We start from the raw sequence: 19089 nt of genomic DNA, 5'->3' as shown, positions 1-19089 counted from the left end.
GTGGTGGACTCTCCCTCTTTATGGGCATTTAAGCAGGCATTGGATAGGCATATGGAGGATAGTGGGCTAGTGTAGGTTAGGTCGGCTTGGATCGGCGCAACATCGAGGGCCAAAGGGCCTGTACTGCGCTGTATTCTTCTATGTTCTATGTTCTATGTTGTTCCTCTTACCTCACATCATTCTTCTATGTTCTATGTTCTATGTTGTTCCTCTTTACCTCACATCCCCAGATGCGGCATCCATCATATGCCAACCTCTCCGCATCATCATGACATATCTCTGATCTATTGATTGTACTTTTTGCACATCAGTGGAGTACATTAGCACCTTTTGTTGTGTTTTGCTGCAGTCACCCAGCTTATGGATTGGACCACATTGTTTGTATCTCAGGACTGCTCACTCATATTTTTAGTATTAATTCACTTAGTCTCTGCTCGGTGCTCAGAGTCTTGTCTTTTTACATTTTGGCCTTTCAGCTCGACTGTAAAGAATCCCAGTACTTCTGTCTGGCCTTGCTGTTTATTACAGACATAAAGCCTTGTAGTCTGTCATGCTTTCCAGCAATTGTCAGTGAAGGGGGTGAATATTTTGCTATAGGGCTCTACTAGAACTGGTCACAGAGCTACTTCAGTCCTGAAATCTGCCAGTTGCAGATGTGCCATAGATCTTTCATGGGCTGCAAGCAAACGACCATGTTTCAGGATGTAAGGCCTTAAGTCATAATGAGCCATCTTGTCTTTTCCTGCTCATTTCCCTATGTTTGAATGTCTCCAATTCAAACAGATAAATCCTCGGACAGCAGAAAGAGCTTTGTGAATTGAGAAGTAAACAGATCCTACTTCAAGGAATAGTCCAGCAAAACTACACATTTTATCAATTGGTCACATTCTGCATTTGAGGATTAGTGTAATATTTTTCTCATGTTAAAGATCTTATTAAAACTCAAAATCTATCTCACTCTCTTAACAGCTACAAGCTTCTAAGAATTGTGTTGAAATGCTTGCCATTGTCCTGCTAAATTATGGGCATAGGCTAGCAATTTATACACTCAGCAAACATTTTTAACTGTCTTCAGAAAGAAAATCCCACATTAGTGTGTAGTTATTTATATTTATACATGGCTTATGACTCTGCATTATAGTTTGCTAATCATAGCTGGTAGTTTCAGAAAAACATTTTCAAAACTCATGAAAATCTGATTTGTACTCCTAAAATAGAACTGAATATGACTAGTTTCAAGGCAGTGCGCTAATTTCAAGTACAAAGTGTGACCGAGCGATACATGGGGGCAAATTTTAAGGAGCTTAAGGAATGGGACTGAAATAGAATGTGAAATTTTGATTTCCTGATGGTGGGTTGAGATGCAGTGACAAAGTCTGTGGCATGTTGGCAGTGTGTTGAACATGACAGAGTGCAGTGATTGGTTTATATTTTAATATATTTACATATAATAAATACGCATTAATATGAAAGCATTTTTAAAAAGTCCAACCCTTCAAATAAGGTCAATGGTGCATGAAAATCTTGTGTCATTTGACTCACAATCAATTAGTAGTAGTGAGCATTTGTTGACTTTCTGCAATTGTGTGCAAGTTCAGTGGTTTTCCTTCTTAATTCTACAGCATAAAGTAGGGAAGTAGGAGAATGTTTAATTTTGTGGATGCCCAGGATTGACAAAGAGAGTCAGTAGTGTAGGTGATTGTGGAATGGGGTCGTGGACATGGAGCATCGGAAGAAGGAAAGGCCTGGTGACCTGAGTGTAGAGGGTTGGCTGCTGAGCGTGGACTTGGGCAATGTGTTTTAAAGTGCATTGTAGTTAGCCCTGTAGGAACCTGTAAATACAGCTATGACCTACAGCATGGATTGTAAACTCAATGAACATTCAACATAGGGCAAACAAAAATATTCAACATTGTTTCACCCAAAATAAGTTAAATGGTCTTAACTCCCTGTAACCATCATGGTGTACAAACTACGAAGCATATTTAAGCTCTGGCTAGGCTCATCGTACCAACTGATAATGATGCTCATGAATAAAGTGGAATCAATGTAATGTAAAATATTTTTAAGTAAAACTTAATCTTGAGAAATATAGCCTTAGTGCTCTCAAGTCTCATATTAATAGAAGTGGAGTTGGGCAGGATAGTAGGACCAGGTGATCCTCATTGTTTGACAAGAAAATAAGCCACTCGTGGATGTAGCATTGTTAGCTGACGGTGGTTCAACCAATTAAAATATTTTCCCAACTGCTAAATTTAGTGTGTTTTGAATGCACATTGCTGGCACTTCAAATCACATGGACAAAAGCAAAAAGAGAGAAAGCAAAAGTTATGCACAGTTTCACTTACAACATCAGCATTGGCCCTGTGTTATCAGGATCTCCGCCATGAAGCCAATTTTCAGAAGGATTTAATGACTGTACATTCAAAATCACTGAGCATTTTCTCTTGGTGTATTTGCCATGTATTGGCACTGAAACATTGTACTGACATCTGGCAATTGGAGAACCTTGATTTAAATACAAGCAGAAATCTGTTGCTTCTTGAGGGCAGTATTGCTGACCTTGCAATGTGAGGAAACCTGGTCAGATGGGACTCAGGTCGTCAGTCAGCATTTGTTTTTTATACTCATAGAATTGTTACAGCATGGAAAGAGGCCCTTCAGCTCATGGTGTGCGCACCAGTCATCAGACATCCATCTAATCTAATCCTGTTTTCCGTTTGTATGCCTTGGCATTTCATGTGTTCATCTAAAATGTTCTTAAACATCTTGTCCCACATTTTAGGCAGTGAGTTCTAGATACCCGTTAACTTCGGGGTGAAAAATGTTTTCCTCAGATCCTATCGAAACTTCCTGCTCTTTACCCTCTGGTTATTGATCACTCTACTAGGGGAAAATCGTTCAGCAGGATCTTGTCTATTCTCCTCCGAACTTAAGACTCAATCAAGTTCTTCCCTCAGCTTCTCTGCTCTAAGGAAAACAACCTATCTAGTCTCTCTTCATAGCTGAATTGCAGCCCATGCAACATCCTGGTGAATGTTTTTTGCACCCTTTCTACTGCAATCATGCTTCGAAGAGTGTGGTTCTGTAGCTGTGGCCTAACTAATATTTTATACAGCTCCATCATAACCACATTCCTCCTGTATTTGATGCCTTTACTATTAAATGCAAGTATCTCATATCCCTTCTTAACCATCTTATCCACTTGTCCTGCTACCTTTAAAGACCTAAAGCTGCGTACACTGTCAGCCACTCTGATATTCCGCACATGGTGATTGGTGTCAGCACATCATTTGTGGCATTGTCTTCTTGTTCTGGAAGTTGCTGCTGTGCACAGGAGCCGGAAACGCACACTGTCAGTAAGAAAATTAGAGTGAATGTTTCCCAACATCAAATCCTGTGGTCCATTACTCTTCACAGGCTTCCAATCATAAAAACACCTTTGAGACAGAACCCTAGAGAATCATTGAATCCCTACAGTGTAATAGCAGGCCATTTAGCCTATCGAGTCTATACTATCCCACTGAACAGAATCCTACCCAGAGCCATGCTCCTACCCTATCCATGAAACCTCACATTTCCCATGGCTAATCCAACTAGCCTGCACCTACCTGGACACTATGGGCAATTAGGCAAGGCTAATCCACCTTTGGATTGTGAGAGGAAACCCACACAAATATAGGGGCTGCACAGTGGTTCAATGGTTAGCACTGCTGCCTCACAGCACCAGGAACCTGTGTTCGATTCTACCTTCAGGTGACTGTCTTTGTGGAGTTAGCACATTCTCCCTAAGGTAGAATCGAACACATGTTCCTGGCGCTGTGAGGCATCAGTGCTAACCACAGAACCACTGTGCAGTCCCTATATTTGAAAGTCATTCAGTGTCATATCTTCCACCTTGAAACACATCTTCCCTTTACTTTTCAGCATTCCAAAGACACCATTGCTTCCATGGCACTCTGGTTCATTCTTCAGGTTCTGATTCTTCTCTTTTTTCCTCCAGAGCCACAGGAGGTGAGGGAGATACTAAATGAGTATTTTTCATCAGTGTTTAATGTGGAGAAGGATGTCAAAGATATAGAATGTGGAGAAATAGATGGTAACATCTTTAAAAATGTCCATATTATAGAGAAGGTGGTGTCGGATGTCTTGAACGTGGATAATTCCCCAGAACCTGATCAGGTGTACCCTAGAACTCTGTGGGAAGCTACGGAAGTGATTGCTGGGCCCTTTGCTGAGATACTTGTATCATCAATAGTCACAGATGAGGTGCCGAAGATTGGCCATTGGCTAACGTAGTACCACTATTTAAGAAAGGTGGTAAGGAAAAGCCAGGGAACTATAGACTGGTGAGTGTGATATCAATAGTGGGCAAGTTGTTGGAGGGAATCCTGAGGGACAGGATTTTCACGTATTTGGAAAGGCAAGGACTGATTAGGGATAGTCAAAGTGGCTTTGTGAATAGGAGATCATGTCTCACAAACTTAATTGAGTTTTTTGAAGAAATAACAAAGGGGATTGATGAGAACAGAGCGGTAGATGTGATCAATGTTGACTTCAGTAAGGCGTTCGACAAGGTTCTCCATGGGAGCCTGGTTAGCAAGGTTAGATCTCATGGAATACAGGGAGAACTAGCCATTTGGATACAGAACTGGCTCGAAGGTAGAAGACAGAGGGTGGTGGTGGAGGGTTACTTTTCGGACTGGACGCCTGTGACCAGTGGGAATGCCACAAGGATCGGTGCTGGGTCCACTACTTTTCGACATTGATATAAATGATTTGGATGTGAACATAGGAGGTATAGTTAATAAGTTTGCAGATGACACCAAAGGTGGAAGTGTAGTGGACAGCGAAGAAGGTTACCTCAGAGTACAATGGGATCTTGATCAGATGGGCCAATGGGATGAGGAATGGCAGATGAAGTTTAATTTAGATAAATGTGAGGTGCTGCAGTTTAGTAAAGCAAATCAGAGCAGGACTTATACACTTAATGGTAAGGTCCTGGGGAGTAATGCTGAACAGAGAGACCTTGGAGTGCAGGTTCATAGCTCCTTGAAAGTAGAGTCGCAGGTAGATAGGATAGTGAAGAAGGCATTTGGTATGTTTTCCTTTATTGGTCAGAGTATTGAGTACAGGAGTTGGGAGGTAATGTTGGGGCTGTATAGGACATTGGTTAGGCCACTTTTGGAATATTGCGTGCAATTGTGGTCTCCTTCCCATCAGGAGGATGTAGTGAAACTTGAAAGAGTTCAGAAAAGATTTAAAAAGATGTTGCCAGAATTGGAGGATTTGAACTATAGGGAAAGGCTGAATGGTCTGGGGCAGTTTTCCCTGGAGCATCAGAGGCTAAGGGGTGACCTTATCAAGGTTTATAAAATCATGAGGGGCATGGGTAGAATAAATAGACAAAGTCTTTTCCCTGGGGTGCGGAACTAGAGGGCATAGGTTTAGGGTGAGAGGGAAAAAGATATAAAAGGGACCTAAGGGGCAATGTTTTCACGCAGAGAGTGGTACACGTATGAAATGAGTTGCCAGAGGAAGTGGGTGGAAGCTACACAATTGCAGCATTTAAAAGGCATCTGGATGGGTAGATGAATGGGAAGGGTTTAGAGGAATATGGGCCAAATGCTGGCAAATGGAACTAGATTAAGTTAGGATATCTGGTGGCATGGATGAGCTGGATTGGAGGGTCTGTTTTCGTGCTGTACTTCTCTGTGACTCTATGCTTCCTACTACTGAGCCAACTTTGGATCCAAGTTGCTAACTTGCCCTGGATCAATAAGCTTTAATATTCTTAATCAGTCTGCCATGTAGGACCTTGTCTAAAGCCTTTATAAAATCCATGCAGACTATATCAACTGCACTGCCTTCATCCACACATGGTCTCTTCCTTGAAAAATTCAAATTTATTAGACACAATCTCCCTCTGGCAAAGTCATGCTGATAATTCCTGATTAATCCTTGTTTCTTCAAGTGGAGTTTATTCTGTCCCTCATAATTCTTTTCAACAATATTCTACCACTGATGTTAGACATACTGGCCTGTAGTTTCTTGGTTTACTCCTGCCTCCCTTCTTGAATAATGATACCACATTAGCCTTCTGTAGTCCTTTTGGCACCTCTCAAGTCTGCCTTTTCAGTATGAACTAACAAACATTGCTGCAGACTGTTGCTAAATGCTTCAAATTTTCTCAAAGATTATAATTTGTTTGGCAGAATGTCTTAATACGTTATGCTGATTGATTCATTTTTCTAAGTCATTGGATCAAAAGTGCTAATTTTTATTAGGTCTTGGTAGTACATTTAAAGTTTAATGAGTCCACTCATTAAAAATTAAAATTACAACGTGTCAAAAATGTTGCTTGCAGCTTATCTCCATTGCCCTAACCTGCACTGGTCCCTTTCCCTCACATTTCAAACTTCATGCCCCATGTACAAGTTCTCACCTCTGTACAGCCGCCTTCAGTCTTTTATATCAGACAGATCTTCTTCACCACTCCAACTTTGGACTTTTTCACATCTCCACACTTGGCAATTCATTCTAAATGGGAGCCAATTCAGCCAATTCAGCATCTTCTTTAACACTTTAATCCTCCACATGGCTTCTTTTCTGTAGCCTCCTCATAATGGACCCTTTTGTACTTACTTTAGTTAACTTTGCGAGCGTTTGAGCACATAGCTTCCCAATGTGTTGTTTCTTTTGTGTCTCTGTAGGAATTTGACCACATTATTACAGCAGTAGGATGACTATAGTCCAGGTCTGCTCACAGGGAGCACAACTTCGGAAATTGTGGGCCTCCAAGCCCTGCTTTTGCATCCAATTATTTCAAAGTCCATGCCACAATCTGTTAAAATTACTATAAAAGTAATGGTCATTTGCTACAAGTAGAAATGCTAATTACTTGAAGGTGAACCATATTTGCATGAAGCTAGAGTTATCAACATACAAAACAAATATAGAGATGGTATTTTTCCAGAGGTTTCTGATATTGGCAGCTAAGTCGGAATAGTGGAAATGGCCATTAGGTCACCTCTTTCAAATTCTGTTGGCTGGGCTGCTGGTTTGTGATGCAAAGTGACACCAACAACGTGGGTTCAGTTCCTGCAGCAGCTGAAGGATTCTCCTTCTCACCCTCTCCCCTTACCTGTGAAATGATAACCCTCATGTTAAACCACCACCAATCACCTCTGTCTAATGAGAGAACAGCCCTATAGCCTGGTAAAACTTTATCTTTACCTTATCTGAGTGCAATGTTGGAGAAATCCCAAACCTTTATTTCGTGAATTAATGCAGTACTAATGCTTCCAATTTTAATCTCTGATATTTGTCATCACCACAACCAACAGCCCCCCTCTCCAATCTGTTCAGCAAATACATTAGCACTTCTGGGCCTTTCTCTGTTTCAATATGGACTATTTTCAACTTGACTACAAACAGTGACATGACAGAATGGATCACCGAACCATTGCAGAACCTGAATGAGCTCTAAATAGCATAGGTACTAGAATTGTTAGGTGATCTTTTCTGCTAGATCAGTGTCCAGGAAAAACTATTTTCTGGAAAGGATGAACTCACAGAACAACAGAGTGAGACTTAGCTAGGTAACAATTTAAAACTCTTGTGTACAAATTGTAAGCAAAGAAATGAGTTTCTTTTCCATTGTCCAATATTTAAATGACTGGGGTAAGATGGTGGTCCACATGCTGTATAAGTTCTGTATAGTTTCTAAACGCTTCAGAGGTTATTCCCCACAGGTACGGTGGGCGGCACGGTGGCAGTGGGCGGCACGGTGGCACAGTGGTTAGCACTGCTGCCTCACAGCGCCAGAGACCCGGGTTCAATTCCCGACTCAGGCGACTGACTGTGTGGAGTTTGCACCTTCTCCCCGTGTCTGCGTGGGTTTCCTCCGGGTGCTCCGGTTTCCTCCCACAATCCAAAAATGTGCGGGTCAGGTGAATTGGCCATGCTAAATTGCCTGTAGTGTTAGGTTAAAAGGGGTAAATGCGGGGGTATCGGTGGGTTGCGCTTCGGCGGGTCGGTGTGGACTTGTTGGGCCGAAGGGCCTGTTTCCACACTGTAAGTAATCTAATCTAAAAAAAAAAAAAAGTAATCTAATCTAATCAGGTACTTTGAGAATATCAGCCACACTGGAGCAAGGCTTGACACAGCTAACTATAACGTCACCAAGTCAAAGAGCAAATTGTGAAAGTTCAGAGCTGGCAACTCAGTTAGCAGAGTTAAAAAGACTGAAAAAGCTGGTGTTTAATGCATAAGGAAGCAAATACAGGGGAGAATGGAGACAAGAAACCATGGGATTTAGTAAGCCACGAGAAGATAGATGGGGCAATATCTACAGGTTATAGTCATAGAGTCATACAGCAAGGAATCAGACCCTTTGTGCAACTCATCCCAATCTGACAAAGTTCCATTGGCCAGCATTTGGTTCTAAACCCTTCCTGTTCATATATGCATCCAGACTTGTTTAAATGTTGTAATGGTACCCACGTACACTACTTACTCTGACAGCTTGTTCCATACACGCACCATTCTCTGTGAAAAATGTTACCCCTCAGGCCCTTTCTAAATATTCCCCCACTCACCTTAAACTTATGCCCCCTAGTTTTGGATGCCTCACGCTAGGAGAAAGGCCTTGTCTATTAAACAAATAAAGCAAACTTTAACAGCCCATGGTGGTGGTGCATCGGGTTGAAATAATGCAGAGGGACTGAAAGATTTACAGAGAAACCTTTGATTATCTGACATTCAGTTATCGGATTATCTGGCAAGATTGCAAGGTCCCGATGCTTGGCTAAACTATGTTATCCGGCATTTGATTATCTCGAATTCAGTTAACCAAACGAAATACTTCCCGCCTGTGTCCTTTGGATAATCGAGGTTCTTCTGTACTGTGAGGATCATGAAGAAGAAATGACAGAGAACATAGAGGAATATTCCTCGGTATACATGTCCTATATTTCACAAAGATAAAATCACTAGTAAAATCCAGAATGGAAATACATACTTGTCCAAGGTTTGATGCTATGACAGTCTGCATCTAAAAAAGTCAGGAACCGCCAAACTTATGACATTATATGCACAGGACAGGAGAACAATATTTCCATCAATTCATTTTGTCCTGGAATCTCTCTCTCTCTCTCTCATTTTGGACATTAGAGAATCCCAGTGATAAACATTAGATTAGATGTTAAGTAGATTGCATGATTTAATAAAGGACAAACAAAAAGTCGTAATGTATATTTGAAAAGAAAATTGTAAAGTTTTGCTATGTAAATGTTGAGATCTTCTTTTGTAAGTAAGTGTTTATTTTGTTTATATCTCTTGGAAATCCCAAACTGACCCACTCAGATTTGGACACCTTCAGCTGCTTAAACGCCCTTTAAAACAGTTTCAGGGCTAATTTCAGGACTTCCTGGATTTGAATAACAGTGGACCACATCTGAAGGTAACTTACTGTCTTATGTAGCACATGTCTCACTTTTTTCTTATTTGTTCAAAGATAGTTTGGTTCCTCCCTCGAGCTTTGCAGACAACCAAGGAAACTTGCAGCATTTGTGTTGAGTTAAGCTTAAGCTTCGTGACTAAGTTAAAGGAAGCTCTACAAAACTAAAACAAGACAGATCTGTTTCATTTTTGTCTCAAGCATTTTATTGAGAATGCACAGGGCAAAGCCTTTCAATGACAACAGCAGCAAATGTTGAGATATTCTTTGCTGTTGTGCCTCAGGACTCTGCAGAACTACCGATCCACGCATATGGAATTTTTAAACACCTAGTGTGTCAAATTGTGCTACCAGAGCCCCTCTGAGAATGTTTTCATTGACCTTGGTGTTGGACTTGATGCCTGTACATACAAAGAAATGTATCAATTCCTTCTTTTGTTGATTTCAGGCACAGGACAGTGAATAACAGCAAGAGAAATAATGGAACAGCCTAAAAAAACTCCCCACTTCTGCACCCCGACAATACTAACCCCCCTTCCCTTGCACCTCCAACAATGCTCATTGCCTTCCTGCACCTCCTGGCAAAGCTCACCCTCACTCCCTCAGCCCCAACCCTCAAAGGCTCACCACCCCCAGCCCATCCTGCACAGCCTACCTTGTGAAATCTCTGGCTTCTGTCCAGCCAATGCCTCAAAAGTCAACATTCCAAGTTAGATTCACAGAACATAAAACCACACAATAAGGTGGAAATATCAAATACAAGGGGACATAGGTTTAAGGTGAGAGAGGAAATGTTTAAGGTAGATGTACGAGGAAAATATTTTACTTGAGGGTGGTAGGTACCTGGAATGCAGTGCCAGGAATGTAATAGAAACAGTTAGCAACGTTTAAAAGAACTTAGACAGACATATGAACAGGCAAGGTTTAGAGGCATATGTACCTTGTTCAGACAAATGGTATTAGTTTAGAATGGCATCATCCGAAATGTTGTTCAGTTTGTTGTTATAGACAATGATTGAAATTGATACACTTGCAGTTTGAGATGAAGAAATGGGTTTGGAACTCAGCAAGACTTTCTGGTCATGCATGATAACCGTGGGCGGCACGGTGGCACAGTGGTTAGCACTGCTGCCTCACAGCGCCTGAGACCCGGGTTCAATTCCCGCCTCAGGCGACTGACTGTGTGGAGTTTGCACGTTCTCCCCGTGTCTGCGTGGGTTTCCTCCGGGTGCTCCGGTTTCCTCCCACAGTCCAAAGATGTGCAGGGTCAGGTGAATTGGCCATGCTAAATTGCCCGTAGTGTTAGGTAAGGGGTAAATGTAGGGGTATGGGTGGGTTTCGCTTCGGCGGGTCGGTGTGGACTTGTTGGGCCGAAGGGCCTGTTTCCACACTGTAATGAAATCTAAAAAAAAACATGACCTGGTACCACACAGCTGACTTCCCAGAGTAGGCTGTTCAGTGCACATAGATCATGCCATCAGATGACTAATTTGCTGAATGATCATAACATGCGTTGTAGATGCCGGAAAAGTTTCATTTAAAAAAATTGATAAAACCATTTTATGTTGTTGGGCGGAAATAAACAGATAATGTATATATTAATATGGAATTTGGAATTCAGGATGTGATCCGCAGAACTTATCAAGAATAAAGCAGACCTACCCTTACATTTCATCAGCTTCTAATCTCTTGTTTTTGTGTTAATGAGTTATGTGTGTTTGTTCCGACAAGGATGAACATTTTAAATGGAACTGGAAAAAAAAGCGTTACTCAGGTTTTTTGCATACCTGTAAACATGGTTCTGTGGAATTTGAATTGAGCTTTAGAACTTTATATTAATCAAATGCACAACAGACCAATCAACATCTGAAGGAGAAGAGGCAAGTTAATATTTTAGGTGGAGCTTCATTAAAACATTACAACTTTGGCATTTGCTTTTCATGTTTTCTTGGAGGTTTATGTGCAGAATGTCATTACCGTAGCTTCCTAATGCTTTGGAGCTGTGCTAGTAGATGCAATGTAGAATACGCTGAAAGGGAGGAGTTCTTGTGGCACAGTGGTACTGTCCCTACTTCTGGGCCAGAAGGCCTGGGTTCAAGCTCCATCTGCTCCAGAGATGTGTTATGTCACATTTCAACGGCTTGTTTTAAAATATCCATACTACAGTGAGAGGAATAACCATGCCTCCTGCTGGTAAGATAGATAGAATCCAATCCAGGAAGCAAGTCATCACATCACATTTTTTAAAAATCAAATCAGGTGTTTTTTTTCATAAAATCTCCTTAAGTTTATTTTAATTTCAGAAGCTAATAGACATTTCAAATCTGCTAACCTAAAGTTAATCTTAAGACAGGACAACATATGTTCTATAATCAATATACAAGAAAATATGTGAAAATGACTGAATTACACAAATTGTGCACTTTCAGTTGAAAACTTCAGGGAATGATTGAGGGAATTCTAGCATACAGTTTACAATGAAACCGTATTTCTTGAATTATCAAAAGAACTTCTTTTGTTTCTCTATGAATTACCTAAATCCATCAATGGCACAGCAAAAAAACACACTTGCACACAAAATGACTAACAGACTCATTAATTCTGATTGAAGCATTATTCAAGCCCCTTTCTGAAGCATGTTGTATCTCAATAAGAGCACATAGTACCGGTTAAAGTTGGACTCTTTTGCTTATTAATTTATTATAGTTGGGCTAAATGTTCATGCAAAACAATCAATGAGTCCTCATTTTAATTTGAACTAAAAATAAATTTTAGATATAAATCAGGACAAATTTGTGCTAAACTCATGCTTACTACCACATGCTGTTCCAGCAGTCTCTAAAGCATGTAATAGTACATTCAAATCTCATCAATTGACTTCAGTCAGTACAGTCAAAAAAAAGTTTGGTGCGCCTGCTTGACTAACCATCCTGTGTAACTTAAAATCTTAGCATCTGTAATTTATATATTTAGCTCTGAGTTAAATGTATCAAATGGAATTCTTTTAATATCAGAGAGCTGGTTGATTATAGCCAGTGGGAACTAAAATAAGGATATTGCCATGTAAATGGTTAATACTGTTTAATTGAAGGTTTATTCAAAACACTGATCAAAGTATCCTTTCATCTAGTTTGTTTTCTTTAAATATTCTATCTAAAGATATGCACAGAACTACAGTTTGCCTTACTAACAGGGCTATTTTAACTAGAATGCCACGCAAATATAAATGATACATTTGGAGTTATTTGTACTCCTGATACTATGCAGTGGTGTAAAACAAGGAAATATAAAATGGACAGTAAACCTAATGCCATTTTAAAGTAAATGATAATGATTAACAGTCTGTTTTACATTACTGCATAAAGTCAATTTTTCGTCCTTTGTCTGATGGATATTCAGTAAGAAACTTATTATTTGATATTATTGATAAAATTTGCTACCTTTAAGCACAATATCGATTACAGGGAACAAATGACAGATAATCATCTAAACTATTGAGTATAATTAGCTAAATAGTCACAAGAACTAGTTATAGTCGTTGTCCTACACACTATGAAAGGAAAACATTTTGGGTTATGTTAGGGCTACTCAGATTGTGACCTCATTACAGTATTAGTTTAAGCATAGACAAAAGAGCTGAATTCCAAACGTGAGGTGAGAGTTTCAGTCCTTGATCGCAATGCAGCATTTGACCATGTGTGACATCAAGGAACCCTAGCAAAATTGGGAATCAGGGCGAAATCTCTCCACTGTTGAGAGTCATACCTGGCACAAAAGAAGATAGTTGTGGCTATTGGAGGTCAGTCATCTCAGCTCCAGGACTTTTCTGCAGGAATTCCTTAGGTGTCCTAGGCCCAACCATCTTCAGCAGTTTGTCAATGACCTTTCCTCCATCATAAGATCAGAAATGGGGATGCTCATTGATGATTACACAATATTCAGACTATTCATGACTCCTCAGGTACTGAAGGAGTCCATATCCAAACTGAGCAAGGCCTGGACAATCCAAGCTTGAGTTGACAAGTAACAAATGACATTTGCAGTGGTAAGTGCCAGGCAATGACCATCTTCAACAACAGAGGATCTACAATTATCTTTGACATTCAATGGAGTTACTATCACTGAATCCTCCACTTTCAACATCCTGGGGGTTACCATGGGTCAGAGGACTGACTATAGAAATGTTGTGACTACAAGAGCAGTTCAGAGGCTAAGAATCCTGAAACATGTAATAAATTTCCCAAAGCCTATTCATCATCTACAAAGCACAAGTCAGGACTATGATGGAAAATTCCAAACTTGTCTGAATGATTAGAGCTCCAACAACACCCAGGAAGCTTGACCACCATCCATGACATAGTAGTCTGCTTGATTGACACCACATCCATTCTCAGTCTATATCTCTGACGTTCAGTAGCAGCACTGTGTATCATCTGCAATCAAAGCTGCAGAAATTCATCAAGGCTTCTTAGATAGCATCTTCCAAACCCGTGACAAATATTATCTAAGAGGACAAGGACAGCATGTACATATGAACACCACTACCTGCAAGGCCCCCTCTAAGTCTCTCTTACCATTCTGTCTTGGAAATATGTCAGCATTTCCTCACTGTTACATGCCAGAATCCTGGAACTCCCTGCCTAAAAGCACTGTGATGTACCTACACCAGTGAACTGCAGCAGTACAAGAAAGCAGCTCAGCACCACTTTCTCAAGGATAATTAGGGATGGACAATAAATGCTGGCCCAACTAATAAAATCCACATACAAGGAATGAATAAAATAACTTTGGCTGAAAGCTAACAGTTGTGATGCTAGGGCCCTCGTTATGAGGTTGGATTGGATTGTTCGATTACCATTTCTGGCTAAAGATGGTTGCAAATACTTCAGCTTTCTCTTTGGTAGTGATATGCACCTTTGGGGATGGGAATTTTTGTGGAGTTTCCCCCTTCATTTGATTTTTTAATTGTCAATAATTTTGCACAACAGGACGTAAATGTAATGCAGAACCTTGATGCGATGCATTTGTTGTAAGATTACTTTGGTCTATCACACCTCTCGTCCACGAAGGCAGGACTAGTCCTGTGTTGTAATTTTGACAAGTTGGGGCACCTCATATTTTGGTAAGCCTAGTACTGTTTCTGGTATGCTTTCCTGCAATTCAGATTTAACTTTGAGCATAGTCACATATGCACTGAATGATGATGGAATTGGAACTACGAATGCAATTGCAAAACCTTCCTCCATTTCTGTGAAGAACCACATGCTCATTCACTTGTCTTTTTGGTTAAAAAATCAAAAAATGATACATTTCTTTAACCTTTTAAACTGTGTTTCCTTAAGAAAAGACATTTCCTCACAGTCACTCCTCCCTGAAGCAAGAAAAATGGAATACTGCATATGCTGGAAATCCAAAATAAAGATAGAAAATGCCAGAGACATTCAGCAAGTCAGATATAATCTGTGGAGAGAGAAACAGACCAGATGTGAAAGTTGATGGTTCAATCCCAAGGCAGCTGCTGTTCCTCGAGTCCCAGTGCAGTGGTGAGATCATGGAGGGGTTTTTGGAATTTGGAGACTTGAATGAGGCAGAGACCAGGAGACATCGGAAGGTGATTAGGTGTCCTAGGTAATGGTTTTATATTGCCCCAGGTGGGACATGGCTTGGCCTCAGAGGCTTGGAAGGCTTTGGGAAGGATCAGGTCAATCTGGGCTTCCTCAAGCAAGCCCTGCAGCTAGAAAATAGGTATAAAGATCCTCATCTCATGGATGAGGAAAGTCATCACCTAGATGTAGCTGCCAGGCTTTCTGAGACTTAGGAAACCCAGCCAACCAGAGATTCATTGTCATACTTAAAATGCCAACTTACTTTGAAGCAGTTGGATGACTGCCTACCTCCCCACCTTAGTTAAAACCAGAAGTGGGAGTTTAGGAGGCTGATTTGGGTTAGGAATCCTTTTTTCAGGTTTTAATGTCCAAATTTTCTATAGTAACAGCGATGGGAAAAATGTATATGAAAGATGGTCAGAACAGGAGAGCGTGAGGGAGAACTGCAAAGTAAAATAACTCCTTTTTTGGTTATTAAGATCTTTTGTCTACTCTATTGATACCATTTTATAAGATACTTTTAAGAGAAACACTGATTTCCTGTAATGTAAGATTTAGGATTCATAGCAATCTCTTTATTCCAGTTCACATGACTTTTTTTCAGCTTCTGGAAAGCATTTATATAGTTTAGCAAATACTCTGGAGACAAGTCTGTTGACAATAACGTAGGATAGTGTTCACAGAGTGCAACCACACATCCTTCATTAGTTTAAAATGTGCACTGCCATAAAACAACTGAGTACTGCCATTCATTGAGGAGCCTGTAAATGAGTTAATGTGGTAATAAATTGGCCTAGAAAGTAAGTGTTAGGGTTCATGAAGGAGTGCAGTATGCTAATGCTTTCTAAGTCTGAGCATTTAGTTAATAAATGTTGTCGGTGTGTGTTTGATCCTCGAACTTCTGGCAAAATGTCCATTTGAAGATTCTGCTACCAGTTCAATATTTATGAATAAATATATTTTATTTTCAAGTGTGACTGCTATAGTTTAATTACGTTGATTATCAAGTGCTTAGCTACTTAATTGATGTTTCTGATGCCTTTACTTAAATGATATGATTGCCTTAGATTTGTGGCATGTCAGCTAATTTTTCAGTCTCTGTGGAGATTTTTGCAGAATCCATGTTCTCAGTGGGAAGCTGTGCACAAAATAGAAAATTAAGGTAATGGTGCTATATCCCTGTCCGCTGGCACAACACAATTTTACAGAGGGTGGTATTTATTGACCAAGTATTTCTTTATGTGAATAACCATGAATTCATAATTTAATTTAAAAGTTTGACATATACAGGTAACTGTATCTAACTTTATTATTTCTTTATTTTTAGGTAATACACAATGACCTCATTTTAGAAATGAACCATCCAACTGCAGGAAACATAACTGTTCCAGGTAGGTTGAAGGTCCCTCCTGTTTGTCAAAACACAACCAAGCTTCCGTAATTGCTGTTCTTGTTAGTTAATTTCAGGCAATCTAACTGGCAAGGGAAAGAAGACCAGGAAAATGTTACAATGTTTATTGTATAGTGTTATGGACTAGACCAGATCCCCTCAAAATATATTAAGGAGATAATCTAGACCCTAACTTTTTCTTATTTTAAAGGTAAGTGTAAGGCATTGCATTTCAGATGTAATTTGATTGGTCAAACTACCATGCTTGAAACAAAACACACTTTATTCATACACGATAATTAAAATACAGACAAAGAGAAAAGAAACAAATGGGCTTGACTGTATTGAAATGCTGAACAAAATAATATAAATATAAATTACTACTAATTAACTGTTCCAAAATAGTAACATCCCATAAACACACCCTTGGCTAAGGCAAATTCAGAAAAGTAGATAGTCTCTCACACAATTCTAGCAGCAGGAAGAGAACCCCAGCTTTTAGCTGTGACAGAGGGAGGAATCAGGACTTCCACATTCAACTTCAAGACCCCAGCAACTGCCACTGAAAGCTAAAAGTAAAACAGAAATCCCTGGTTCCATGGGAGCTTGACCCCATCCATTCAGGCTGCTTCTATTGTTCCAACTTTTTAAAAAACCCGAAGACTCCATTAGCTGTTTACTTTATTAGCTTTGGAGCAGACTGCTCAGCATCTCTGTTTCAACCTTCCTTCACAAAAAAAAAGACAAAATATACCTCTTAAAGCCATGGATCATCATATTTAGTTACAGATCTTTTGAACAATGACAGAAACACCGCGATTTCTGAACTTAGTATTACTTTCTTCTCTGAGAGTTTGTGTGCCTGAATCTCTCAAAACTATTTGAAGAAAGTCATAGAATGTTAGATGGATTTATCTCTCATCTGACATTCCCAAACGTAGGATAATTGATTGTTTATCTCATTGGTGTTGTAGGGCCTTTGCTGTGATAAAATCAATTGCTTCTTTTGCCTTCACAGAAGGGACTACACTTCAAAAATAGTTGATTGGCTGCAACATGCCCTTTATGTGAACCATATATTTATGTTGTTTTTGTTGCTCCTTATTGAATGTCAGCATTATTTCTACATTGTGTTGAAATTTCCATCATGAAAGTTTGTTTCCTCTGATCACCTATTCAAAGATTAGAATGATTTATGTGCATCTCTGATTTTATTTTCTTTTTTCTAGATTAATACAATTCATCCAGTATTTTATTCTAGAATTAATATCCAGAATTTCCAACATAGTGATCTTTACACAGAACCACCCCATGGTACCAGCAGTGTTAAAAGTCGACTATACTTCCTTTTATCTAATACAGCCACATTAACTAACACCTCAATCCAGTGATGGTTCTCAATCTTACTAATCTACTTTGGTGCCAATAGTAGTTATTTAAACCATGTTAAGAGAAGTTACGCTGATATCTAATACTGCTTTTAAGTTAATAATGTTACTAAGTAGTTTTAACTGTGATGTTTAACCAGCAATGTTAATGCAGGCATTTAATCCACTAATAGTTAGTGCCACTAAACTGTTAGTATTTAAATTAATGCATTTAATGCAACAGTTTTCATTCTGCAACAATTTGTTAATTATCCAACAATATTCAATTGTGCTGATATGCAAAATCCAGTGTTGATAGGTAATATTAGATGTCACTTGTAAACTAACAATATGTAATGTTATAAATTCAGCAATAGTTACTAGCTCTGTTAATGCAGCTACATTAATTAATACTGTTAATCTAGTGTTTTCCAACTAATACAATCAATCCAGTCATATTAAACGTCCACTGGATAATCCAGCGACATTGTTTAATACAGGTTTTAATCCAACGATATTAAGCAGCTCTGTTACTACACCAATAATCCAAAACTATTAAATATGCTGACATTCAAGCAGTTAATCCAGTAATATTGCTTAGCGCTGTTAATTCAACAATATTAATTAGTGCTGATAATCCAGTGATATTATTTAATGTTGTTCATCCAATAATATCATGTAGAGCTGTTAATTCAGTGTAATTAAGTAGTGCTGTTAATCCAGGAATATTAATTAGTGCTGTTAATCTGGTGTTGTTAAACAGCACAGTTAATTCAGTGTTATTTAATAATGCTGATATTCTGCCAATATTAAATATTAATATAATCTAGCTTTTTTTTATTATGCGTCGGTGGACATCACTGGCTAGATCAGCATTTATTATCTATCCATAATTGCCCAGAAGGCACTTAGTCAACCACATTGGTGTGGATCTGGAGTTACAGGTAGACCAAACCAGGTAAGGATGGCACATTTCCATCCCAAAAGGATTTGATGAACCAGGTAGGTTTTTACAATGATGATCATTGGGCTATCTTTTTTACTCCAAATTTTTGTTAAACTAAAATTTCACCAACTGTACTGGTGGGATTTGAATCCATGTTCCTAGAACATTAACCTGGGATTCTGGATTAGAAATCCAGTGAAATTACCACTATGCCAGGACCTCATAGTTAATCTAGCAATATTACATAGTGATGTTAATCCAATGATATTAATTAGTGCTATTAATCTGGTAATATTAAGTAGCACTGCTAATTCTGCGAT

At 39.3% G+C, this 19089-nt stretch overlaps 1 protein-coding gene across 4 annotated transcripts in view; it reads left to right on the top strand.

Annotated features, from left to right (window-relative positions):
* Positions 1-19089, top strand: part of sugct (succinyl-CoA:glutarate-CoA transferase) — a 438232-nt gene that overhangs the window by 333154 nt on the left and 85989 nt on the right. The window contains exons 12-13 of one of the 4 annotated variants that reach the window (XR_006311489.1): positions 9367-9463; positions 16394-16460. The exons of 1 other annotated variant lie outside the window; for it this stretch is intronic. Coding sequence is in view for 1 of the 3 variants with exons in the window: in XM_043688914.1 (XP_043544849.1) it covers positions 16394-16457 (64 nt within the window). In the remaining 2 variants the exon portion in view is untranslated. Of the gene's footprint in view, positions 1-9366; positions 9464-9908; positions 10079-16393; positions 16461-19089 lie in introns of those variants that run through there. 2 more of the 4 variants (XR_006311490.1, XM_043688914.1) reach the window with 2 other exon arrangements.

This window comes from Chiloscyllium plagiosum, chromosome 4, assembly GCF_004010195.1.
Source record: "Chiloscyllium plagiosum isolate BGI_BamShark_2017 chromosome 4, ASM401019v2, whole genome shotgun sequence".
Lineage (NCBI taxonomy): Eukaryota > Metazoa > Chordata > Chondrichthyes > Orectolobiformes > Hemiscylliidae > Chiloscyllium > Chiloscyllium plagiosum.
The sequence above is the reverse complement of the archived record's forward strand: the minus strand, read 5'-3'. Positions and strand labels throughout refer to the sequence as shown.